General features: G+C 34.7%; 1 protein-coding gene across 4 annotated transcripts in view; it reads right to left on the reverse strand.

The window, feature by feature from the left end:
- DCC (DCC netrin 1 receptor) overlaps positions 1 to 12,692 on the reverse strand; it is a 1,139,939-nt gene that overhangs the window by 176,690 nt on the left and 950,557 nt on the right. For all 4 annotated transcript variants that reach the window (XM_058692059.1, XM_058692060.1, XM_058692061.1 and 1 more), the window contains exon 14: positions 12,008 to 12,118. In XM_058692059.1, the coding sequence (XP_058548042.1) occupies positions 12,008 to 12,118 (111 nt within the window). The remainder of the gene's footprint in view (positions 1 to 12,007; positions 12,119 to 12,692) is intronic.

Here is a 12,692-nt window from a genome sequence, read left to right on the forward strand (position 1 = left end):
CAAAATGCCCTCTTGCATATGACATATGATGATGTCCCATTAAATTATACTTGAATTAGATGGTGGGATTTTAAGACACAGTGAGTGTATGCCCTGCTTTCGCATCAGAAGAAATACATCTATTCCCTAATGCAGACAACAGAGTTTTATCATGAACAAGAAAAAGATTCATAGGACCAATGGTATTAGTATTTCATACCACTGTTGAAGTTTGAGATCTAATATATGAAAATCAGTAACAATAAGCATTTGTTGAGTGCTTAATATATATCAGATACATTTCTGAGTACTTTATTTCCATTATCATTGTTAATTCTTACAGAGATCCGTTGAGATAGATACTGTTGTTACACCCTATTTACAGATGAGAAAACTCAGGTCTTAGGGAAGTTAAGTTACTTGTGCATGATAATACAGTGAGTGGAACAGAAGTCAAACCTAGTTATTAAGATTTCAAACCCCACCACCTTATAAACTACATTATACTTAGAAAAAGTCAAGGAAGTCATAAGGGGATTAAACATTTCATGAGGATACTAAAAAGTGTGCTATGGCTAAGGAAAGGACTTAAAACTTTTTCGAACATTTATCCAAATCTAAATAATTTGTACATCGTTTGTATGGTGGAGTGCTGAGATTTTGAACAACCACTTGCCCAAGAACAAAAGCAGATTTTAAATTGATTTCAAACTCAATTTGGCTTTGCCTACAACACTCCTTATATGTAAGATGAATTCTACTTGAATGAGAATAAGGGGCTGGATTCTTCAATTTCATGATGGATTGGCTGTTATACCAATGGCTCATCTCATTTGCAAGTCTTTTTGTCAACTAATAACCCAGCATATCATGGATGGCTCCTATCAAAAGCCCATGTGAAAGAAATACTTTTTCATGACATGCCACCTACAACCTACGTTCCTCTGTGCATAAACTCATATACTAACATTGTTATATCACCAGAGGACCGCATTTGCGAGCTCATTGGTGTAGACCCCACTTCTTACCCTCGAATTGGTATCTTTAACTTGAATGCATTTTAAATGACATGTTATTGATTTTAACCAAGAATTTTATCAAATAATAGCCAAACAAAAATAATTTCTGCATTTGTTGAAAGTAAAAAAAAAATCAATTTTATAACATTTTCACTATATTTTTAATCTAATAGGTACACAAATAAACAAGATTGCTTAGATATCAGGTGCTAAAAGTTACATTCTAGATATAATATGGTTTCTTTTGGACCAACGAATTACTTGGAAGAATATTTTTGTATTTCCAAACATATTGGATATCATATTATTATTGACTATTAGTCTCATTACACTGTGATCAATGAATGAATTTAGTATTATCCAAGAACTTTAATACCCATTTTCTTACAGCCAAATACTAAATATTTTTTGGATGCTTAGGAAAAAATATGCAATTCTGTAACTGTGCATATTTCAATTATGAAAGGTAAATCTTCCACATTCCTTGCTTTTTCATTTTTTTCCTATTCTGAGAGATGTGTAAAAATCTCCAAATATAACATTGGTCTTTATATATAGCTTTCAGTTTACAAAGCTACAGACCCTAGAGGAAAAAATTAAATGAAACAAGAAATAATTAGAAAAAAACAAATATTAGGGTTGTTTAAAATAGAGGACCAAAAGCTTGTCTTTTCAATAAATCATAGCAGGAGAAAAGGAATTATGGTAGATTGAGCACCTTAAGGGATATAAAAACTGTATATAGTGTGTAATCCTAGATTCAATTCTAGTTTGCACAAATGATCTGTAAAAAAAGTTTTTTGGGGTTCACTGAAGAAATTTGAATATGATCAGGATTTGAGGTAAAATCATAATCTGCAAAGATAAAAATGAAAATAATTGAAAACAGAAGTTTGAAGAACAGTAAGCATCATATATTCTCATTTTAGTTACATCTATGTATTTTTAATTATATAAATATTTTATGCATGTATGTGTATACTGACATGTGTATAATGAAAGAAATTAAAGGATATGTATTAGAGTGTTAAGGTGATAATCTGATCATCTTTAGATGGTGAGACTTGTGTTGGTTTGTTGTATTTTCTAGCTACAACTGTATACATTTACTGATTCTATACTGATGAATGTGTACTAAAATGTTTGTAAATTTTTTCATAAAGATCTGTCAAGATTTGCTTTAATAGTATAAATTTGTTATAAAAGCCATATATTTATAAGTAATACATATTTCTTCAACAATTTACATATTTTCAATAACTCAATCCTTTTACCATTAATAGTGACTCTACCCCTAAAGATGTTTTTGGCCTTAAGAAAATTACCAGAGAAAAACCTACACATGTTTTTTGTTAGGATGACTGGTATTTTGTCTCATCTCTTTATTTTCAACTTTTTCATGTTTTAATATTTATAAATTTTGCCAACTGAAAGTACTATAGACATGGATGTTTTCAAAATTCCATTAAGTAATGGAATCCTTGAACTGGTGAGTCTGATACACTTATTGTTGTTACTACATTAAAGTTTATTTCTATGACTTTATTATGCACTTTTAATTTTCCATTTGTTCATAATAAAGTATTATTTTTCATTTTTATGACCTCATTTGTATAACCTAAAGAGCCCCTTCCTCTATTTTATTTTTTCTCTACCTGATACAAAATGATATACTCTATATCCTTCCGGTTGTAAGATTTTCAATTTTGAGATCACATATAACTTGTAGTCTGAAGTTAATTATATCATTTCTTTTCATGAGAACATCATAAAAACAATTTCAAAACTGTTTAACCTCCACGATCTCCTTCTTCTTTGTTACCTAATATTCACCAACTTTTTAAACTCTCCAAAACATAATTTTTCTTTTAGATGGCCATGATTTGCTCAGATGTACCCATATGTCACATGATTTTGTCAATCACTTTTCTAATAATCCCTCTAGTCATTTTCTTTATCTTTTTAAAAAAATGTACATTCTTTATAAAAAGGATGGTGGTGGTTGTCTATTTTTCTTTATGCCTCCTTTCCTTGAATAGTTGTTTAGTTGGATATACAATTCTTTAATGACAGTAACTTTTTTACCAGCACTTTGAAGATATTTCATTGTTTTCTGCTTTAATTGTTGCTATAGGGGAATCTTCATCAGTATAATTATAGTCCCTAAAGATGTAATCTCTCCTTGGGCATTTTAAGCTATTCTTTTGTCTTTATCTTTGGTATTGTACAATGTATCAAAGGTAAAGCATTATTCCTGAATCTGATAATCCATATACTTTATCAATTCTGGAAAATTATCACTTATCTCTTCAAAATTTATTTTTCCTCCATTCTTTATTTTCCTTTGGGATTATGATTGAAGCATGTTAAGTTTTCTCATTCCATGTTTTGTTTTTCAAGTTCTCTTTTATTTTTTCTATCAGTATGTATTTTTATGTTGTTCCAAGCATTTATTATTTTTTTAAATTTTTTTAACGTTTATTTATTTTTGAGACAGAGAGAGAGAGAGTATGAACAGGGGAGGGTCAGAGAAAGAGGGAGACACAGAATCTGAAACAGGCTCCAGGCTCTGAACTGTCAGCACAGCGCCTGATGTGGGGCTCAAACTCAAGGACCGCGAGATCATGACCTGAGCCGAAGTCGGATGCTTAACCGACTGAGCCACCCAGGCGCCCCTTTGTTGTTCCAAGCATTTAAAAAGATTCTTTCTCAGATGGAGCTTGGTGTTTTGAATTTTTTGTAAAATATATTGTTTATGTACTTTAAGAGTTGCATATTTGGGACTTGAAGTTTTGTGACTTGTATATTTATTTGTAGTTGTCAATATAAAATTATACATCCATTCCATGCATGTATGTGTGCATGTGGGTGTTTGTGTACATATGTCTGTGTGTATGTCTGTGTGCATGTGCATCTATATGCCTGTGTATACATATGTCTGTGTCTCTGTGTGCACGTATGCATGTGTGTACGTTTGCATGCATACATGTATATGCACATGTGTGTATGTATGCCTGTTGTATGTATGTGATGTCATCATTACCCTGGAATCCTATCAACTTGTGTCCTGTTAATTCTTTGCCCAATTTTCCTTTAATATTTTTGCCTTTGTCTTAAAAATATATAATTTCATTTTGCTTTTAACAGGATCTGAAAGTCCCTTTTACAAAGGGAAGTCAGTTCAGTTTTATTAAATTTTAGAATTTCTCTCATCTAAGAGCGTTTTCCATTTTTCCTTACTAACAACTTTATTTTCTGTACTTTGCTACATAACACATTATTTATTCTTATTTTTCCAATAATTTAGAATATATATATTTTTTTATTTTTATTTTATTTTATTAAATTTGAGAGAGAAAGAGAGCAAGCTTATAGGGGAGGGGCAGAGAGAGAGGGAGAGAATCCCAAGCAGGCTCTGTGCTATCAGTGCAGAGTGTGACATGGGGCTCGAATTCACAAATGGTGAGATAACGATCGGAGCAGAAATTAAGAGTTGGATGCTTAATCAACTGAGCTATTCAGATGCCCCTAAAAATACATATTTTAAAGTATTTTTTAAAAACCAATTCTTGGGTGGATATGCAATTTGCCATGGTGTTTATCTTCTGTCAAATCTTAGACAATTTTGGGCCTTAGCTTATTTCTTTAGCTATCTATTAGGTAAGAGTATCATCATAGACCATACTGTTTATCTCTGGTCCTTGCTCAATTTCGGCTTTCATTAAATGTTCAGACTCTGAAATTCTAGATTTTTGAGCCTCTCATTTATATATATTGTGTTTCCCTTTTCTTTACCTATTTTTCTATTTCAAGCTTAGTGCTTATTGTTTCATATCTTTTGGCTAATAGGAAACTAAAACCACAAACTGATTTATAATATTTGATGCAAACTTTTATTTTGATACAAGCATACAGTTGGGCCTTGAACAATGTGGGTTTGAACTGTACAGGTCCACTTACACGCAGATACTTTTTCAATAAATACAGTAATATAAGTGTATTTTGTCTTTCTTTTGATTTTCTTAATAACATTTTTTCTCTAGCTTACTTTATTCTAAGAATGCAGTATATAATACATACACCATAGAGAATATGTGTTAACTGACTCTGTTAACTAAGTCTTACAGTCAACAGTAAACTTTTAGTAGTTAAGTTTTGGAGAAACTAAAGTTATATGTGAATTTTCAACTGCACGGGGGGCAGTGTGCTTAACCTTGGCATTTTTCAAGGGTCTACTGTACTTATCTTTTTCAGTTACCCAAATGACACCAAAATATTTTTTTTTCTGGCAAATACTATTACTGCTATACTTAGTGGTTTAAATTACCACAAGTTTAGAGGCTTAAAACAACACAAATTCTGTATGTCACATTTCTAGAAGTTAGAACTCCTGTATCGGTCTCAGGGAGGTAATATATAGATGTCAACCCAGGAGAATGTTCCTTCTCGAGGCATCAGGAATGACTGCTTTCTTGCCTTCTCCAACTTCTAGAGATTTCCCACCTTCCTTGGCCCCTGGCTTTACATCACTCCAACTTTTGCTTCTGTTGTGACATCAACCTTTGATACTCTTCTTACTTCCCTGTTAGAATGACCTTTGTGAGTACATCGGGCCCACCTGGATAATCCTGAATAATCTCTTGTCTCACAATCCTTAATTTACTAACATCTACAAAATCTCTCTTGCCATGTAAACTAACATATTCACAGATTCCAGGAATTAGGACATGGACATTTTGGAGAGGGAGCCTATTTATTATTCAGCCTACCACAATTCACACATATATTTTACTGGCCTTCCTTCCATCTTTCCTTCCTTTTTCCTTTCCTTCTTCCTTTCTTTTTCTATTCTTCAAGTTCTTCCTTTTAGCCCAAAATTTATTTTTCTCATTTCTCATTCTTCTACCTAGAGATTTTCCACTTCTCATACCCTGTTTTTTTTTTTTTTTTTTTTAAATTTTTTTCAACGTTTTTTATTTATTTTTGGGACAGAGAGAGACAGAGCATGAACGGGGGAGGGGCAGAGAGAGAGGGAGACACAGAATCGGAAACAGGCTCCAGGCTCCGAGCCATCAGCCCAGAGCCTGACGCGGGGCTCGAACTCACGGACCGCGAGATCGTGACCTGGCCGAAGTCGGACGCCCAACCGACTGCGCCACCCAGGCGCCCCACCCTGTTTTTTTTTTTTAATGAAGATGACAACTTTAATAGGTGGTGTTCTTTCTTTCACAGTGGTCTCATCATTTTATTTTATTATTATTCTGAAAGTAAGCTTTCATGTGTTCCTGCTCAAAACCATGTTCTTGAAGAATATCATATATCACGCAGGTACGAAAACACAGGAATTGCTTCGTGGCTGACTTCTCAAATGAAATGCATTTGCAGTAACCTCCTTTTACCCTCAATCAGGCTAATAGGGCTAATTATCTCTTTCCTGAGGGCAGGAAATTAGAGCCTGCTCCCAGGTTGACAGTTTTTGCTACATCACCTAGTTGCACTTTCAGGAGTCCCTCTGTATGGATAATTTTTGCTGGCCAACCTCCTCCATTTTAGGGTAGAAGTTTAATTTTAAATTACATCATTATTGATTGCAAATCACGATTTCTACCTGTTCACTTCAAAATTAGGCGGGGAGTGGGGGGAAGCAGCACAAACTGATCCCCACGCTCAATTTCCTGGAGGATACCTTGCTGAACTTCATCACAAATTCTCTCATATCCTTATGCAAGACATTTACATAAGAACTTTGGGGAATTCTAATGATCTTGTTTCTTTAAGTTGAAAATTTGAGGCACAAAATAAATATTTTAAAACTTTCCAGCTGTCGGTAACAACAGCAAACATGCTTTCAGGGAGCCCGGAACAGTGAGGTTTGGCTCTATAATTTCTTTAACAAAACATCCTAATTAAAAGGACAATCCCATAAGGAATTGGAGTTTTTCTACAAGTTACTGTTGATCCTCACAAGGATTAAGCCGAGTGGAGGATGCAAGAGGAATTACGGAAGTCACGGAAGAAGAAGGGATTGCTTTGAACTGTCTGTACTTCCTACTGTCTCTCCTGAGTGACTGGCAGGGCTCAGCTACCACCCTAACAAGGAGAACATCCCCTTGGAGTTCACCAGGAGACTCTAAGGCAAGAGGGAAAAATTTTATGTAACAGGATGCACCTAGGGAGGGCTAACACTGCACTTCCCTCCCAGTAGAGGTTTCCTTGACTACCACAAAGAATGCTTCCCATTTCTGGTGGTTTCCAAAATGGCTGCTTCCCCCTTATCTATTATTGAAGGGAAATCAAAGCAATTCTATACGGAAATATCTGATTTTAGGACTCAAAACTTTCCTACATTAGCCATGAAAGCTATATAGTAGAAGCTGCTTATATCTTATTTTATGATTTAAACACTTACATGAATGAGTTGAAATGAGATGACTATTTAAAGAAAATTCCCTTAGCTTAAATATATATTTACATATATTTATATTTATATTTCTGCATTTACATATGGAAATAGAACAAGCCATCAGGCTGTGTATTCTTTGGAGCTATTTATGACCACTTCTGAGCTTGTCCATTTGTCCAAATACTGATTCCTACCAAGGGTAACACTTTTTAAGATTTGAATGATGCATTCAAGATAAGAAAAACAGGAGGAAGGAAGAGAAATTGAAATCAGTTTAGAGGAGTATCAGTGAAAAGAGGTTATGGGTCAATAAATTACAAAGGCCTTCGGAGCAAATATATATGATCCTATTAATTTCTTACAGCCAATGAAACACCGTTTGACAAAGTAGGTGAACCATATCTGTTGCACACTCATATAGTTAGTGCCCTAAAATGGCTGTTTCTATCATGTTTTAAGAGTGAACAATTTCAAGTCATAATCCAGAACAGTATTATGTATAAGAAGTGTCAATTCCATTAGTTTTCTTCTATTAATTTTTTATTTACCTTTTTGGATTGCTAACATGTACACTACGGACAAGGACAAGGATTGTCTAAGTAATTATAATCCAAATAAAGAAGTGAAAGAATAAGAAAAGGGGTATTATTTGAAATGTGTTAAGGTAATTGACTGGTAAATGAGTAGCACTTGGATGAGTGAGGATGCATTTTAAACTAATCATGGCAGAAATAATTTTCCTAAAGGCCTTTTTGAAGAATATCTACTATGCTGTCCTACACACCCTCCTTGTAATCTTTTTTTTAATGTTTATTTTTTTGAGAGAGACAGAGTGTGAGCGGGGGAGGGGCAGAGAGATAGAGAAGCAGAATCCGAAGCAGGCTCCAGGCTCTGAGCTGTCAGCAGAGAGTCCGACGTGGGGCTCGAGCCCACAAGCTGTGAGATCATGACCTGAGCCGAAGTCAGAAGCTTAACTGACTGAGCCACCCAGGTTCTCCTACACTCCTTGTAATCTTAGTCAACCTCCTTTTCCTGAAGTTTTTAGTTCAAGCACTTTTTGTTTTCATGAAGTCTTTTCAATCAGTGCAGCCATCACCTGTTTATCTCTCAAGATAACTGTTCCTATCTCTTCCATGTTTGTACTCCCCATGATGGGGCACACTATAAGTTCTTAATTATATTTCATAATAAATGCATCAATACTCAAGAAAGGAAAAAAAGTAAGCAAGAATGTTGCATGCAGAAGAGGGGGGGGCATTATTAAGCCAAGAGTATAGAGATGTTAAAAAATCCAATTAGGCAGTATTTATTAAGACTCTATTCATGAACAAAGCATAGAGATTCTCGATTAAAACAGATGTATGGATTGGAGTATATTAAGATTGCATGGATATAAAAAGCAGACAGTTAAATAGAAGTTTTGCGCTATCCCAGGGGCTGTGATTTTACATTTTGGTTCCACTAGATTGTGAGTCATTTGGAGTGAGAAGAAAGAGCACATAAGTCAAGTGGAGAGCCCCATCCATCCTGGATATTTTATAGGAACTTCGGCACCTCTGCTCCATTTATTTTCACTCCTTCCAGTAAGAGATATAGTCCCTTAGGTTTGGGTAAATGATATGACCTCATTTCTTAGAATCTTCTGCCTTGAATCACTGTCTTTTATTGTCACTGGGTCAGTTCTAGAGGATTAGTGGAGGCTTTCCTACGATGGTCTGTATTGGACATTTGGCTTACAAAACTAGGTCCTGAGTTTCAGATCCACAATTTCTACCTTAATGACTTGATTAAGTTAGTTTAACTTTCTTAGCTTAAGTTACTGTCCTTTAAAAGTAAGGCTAATAATATATACCTCATAAAGGTAAATGAGAGGATAAAGGACAAGTATATAAACTTTCAAAGTTATTTCTCAAGTAAATAGAAAAGTAAGGTATTATGTAGTTTATCAGAATTGTCCTTTTATTCCTTAAATAAAGCAGAGCACATCCTCATGTCTTTATACCAAGCCATCCTGACCTCCTCCCCATACTTCAGCCAACAACTGGGCTCTAGCCTCAGGATGTCTGTTTTTGCTATTCTACCTGGAGGACTCTTGTCTGACCTATTCCTATGGCTGCCTCCCTCACTGCCTTAAGGTCTGTGATCATATTTTACCTCATCAGAGAGATCGTCTCAGTACCCTACATAAAACAGTACTCCCTAATCTTTTGCTATTCCCTCTACCATGCTTTATTTTTCTTCAGAACATTTATCACTATCCACCTCTATCTCAATAAATTTATACCCCTCGAGAGTAGGGACCTTATTTATCGCTTAACCTCTGGTACCTAAAATAATGCCTGATATATATAAGAAATATATGTTGAATAAGTAAATACATGAATGTTCTCTAATATATTAGTGAAGGATATAAGCTTTATGAAGTGTGACTTTGTGCAGCTCCACAACTTTTCAATTTATAAAGATGAAGACAAATCTTCTAAGTCCCGAGTTTCTTTCCCAATAAAATCTAACTTTACCTCCAAGGTTGTCCTGAGTTGGCCCATGGTTGTCTAATCGAATACAATTGTTTATGCTTCAGCCACAGTAATCTCTTCAAAATGAAAACATAATTAAGTCACTATTTTAAAAAAGTCCTGTAATGACTTGCTTAGGATAAAGCACATTATTGCTTTAATGACATTCTTAGGACAAAGTTCAAGATCCTTAATTTGGTCTTGCCCAATTTAGAACCTGCTATCTTACAAACCTCAACATGTGTCATCCCTGTGTTTCAGTCTTGATGGTCTTTTTTCAGGCCTCAAATAGTATCATGGTCCATCTTGACTTCAGAACTGCATTCAACTTGCCCTCCACACTTCCTCCCTCAGTTTGTAATGTATGCTTTTGCACTCCAAACTCCTCTTCCTCCCTCCAGTGTCAGTTTAAATGCAAGCCTTCTATATGTCTGTTTGCCTATCAATTTATGTATTCATTCTATGTTGATAGATAGGATATTTCCACTACTCAACAAAGTTTGAACTATGAAATGGCAATTTCCTATGACTTCACCTGGGATGTCTGTTTTTCTTTGCTATCCTTTAAACTCCACAAGGAGAAGGTCATGCCTTCTATCTACTATTATACCCTCAAAGCTACTTAGTTTCCTATGAATATTCTTTAAATTTTTTTAACGTTTTTTTAATTTATTTTTGAGACAGAGAGAGACAGAGCATGAATGGGGGAGGGGCAGAGAGAGAGGGAGACACAGAATCGGAAGCAGGCTCCAGGCTCTGAGCCATCAGCCCAGAGCCCGACGCGGGGCTCGAACTCACAGACTGTGAGATCGTGACCTGAGCCGAAGTCGGACGCTTAACTGACTGAGCCACCCAGGCGCCCCTCCTATGAATATTCTTTAATGTGCTGTCACGTGGTAGGAATTACCATTATTGTGGAAATGACATTTGTTGATTGTTTCACTGCCACATTAATTATTTTGTAAAGTGGAATCTATGACTACATGAAACTCATGAGTGATAGTGAATTACTTAGAGGAGGGAAAGATCAAGAAAGAGAAAAATAAGAAGGAGGAGTTCAAGGAACAAGGGAAGACAAACTGGAGAGAGGACAACGCAAGAACCGGGACGAGAATAAAAATGAGGGAAGGAGCAAGAGAGCAAAAGGAGACGAAGGGAAGGGACATAGAAATGTTCATCTTGCAGTAACTTGGATGCTTTCAGGTCTGCCAGTGAAGGAGTAAGAGTATTTCATTGTCAGTGATTTAGACAGTCTCATTTGCAATACATATGTGGTTTGTTTTTTTTTTGGTCTCGGTTTTAATCCCTTAGCTTAAGTGTACTGATCATAACTAATTTATTTTTCAAGTACCTCTTCTTTTCATGAATTTCTACTTCTTCAATTTGTAATTCTAATTCTTCATCATATATTTCTGCTTTATTATTTACACTTTCTTTCTGTTGCTTGTATTACCCATTCCTCTTGATTTTTTTCCTATCAGTCATGATGTTTTCATTTCAAACACTATTTCTCATCTTCTAATTTTGAAGATTTTGCTTATATTTAAATTACTGATATATGACTTTTATAAAAATCTTAGTATCTCATCCACAAATGTCTTAAGACAACTAGGCAGATGATTAAGCAAACAAGGCAGATTATTCCTTGTTTTAAAAAGATGAAATGTCAAATATTAACGACCATACCACAAGCAAACAAAAAATACATATTGCTATTTTGCAGAAGCATCATAAAAGGGCAAGGGTAAAGTAATTGTATTTCATGATTATTATCAGGAATTGTAGCAATTCCTATGAAGAAAATTTTAAGGTTGATTATCCAATAAGATAAATTTAAAAAACATAATTTCAAATTATCTTGAGAAAAATAACTCATGAAGAATGTAATTAATACATAATTTTATATGGTATTGTTGAAGAATCTACTGAGGATTTTGTATTTTATATTTTGTTTTGTCTTGCATTGAATGATATAGAAGGAATAAACATCCCCAGTATTGGAGTTCATCAACTTCTAATAAGGGAGCCTTTGAAGCTGAAGTAACAGAGAAAATAGAAATTAAAGTGACAGTGATTGGGATCGGTCTTACCATCCAGATCATTCTCAGGAGTCTCTGCTGTATACCAGTTGGAAGGTGGTCCAGTGCCATTAACTGTCATGGCTGACACTTGGAAACTATACTGACTTCCTTTCTCCAGTCCTATAAGAGAATGTTCCAGAAAGGGGAAAAAAAGTTATTGAATAAAAAGTATTTCTAGCTTATTTTCAAGAGTTTTCAAAACAGTAGACATCATTACATGGTTTGTGATTGTTGTGGTGATTATTATTTTGGCCAAAAGGGCAGAAATAGTACAGCAAGAAATCAAATTATTTTTCACATATTCTCATTTATTTTTTCCTAGTTTATAAAAATGTATCCCTGAAAATAGCTTCAGGGCAGATGCAGAATATAAAATATGAACGATGAAGAAATAATCAAAAATAGCAAGGATCATTTTTTCTCACAGTCTAGAAGAGGCCTGTCTATAAATCAAGAACAGTCATCCTAAAAATTTATGTCTCCATCATTTATTCAAGGTCAGTGATTATGTTTTCTTTGAGCCAAGAAAGAAGAATCCAAAGCCACTGCACTTAAGCAGAAAATACTAGGCCTTTTATCACAAGGCATACTTTATTTTGAATCACTGTCCATACTAGAAGCATGAAGAAAGTCTATCTCCATGATAACTTGGGCATATAATATTGTACATCAGGGCTTATTTTTTAGAGAGCAC

This window comes from Neofelis nebulosa, chromosome 11, assembly GCF_028018385.1.
Source record: "Neofelis nebulosa isolate mNeoNeb1 chromosome 11, mNeoNeb1.pri, whole genome shotgun sequence".
NCBI classification, from domain to species: domain Eukaryota; kingdom Metazoa; phylum Chordata; class Mammalia; order Carnivora; family Felidae; genus Neofelis; species Neofelis nebulosa.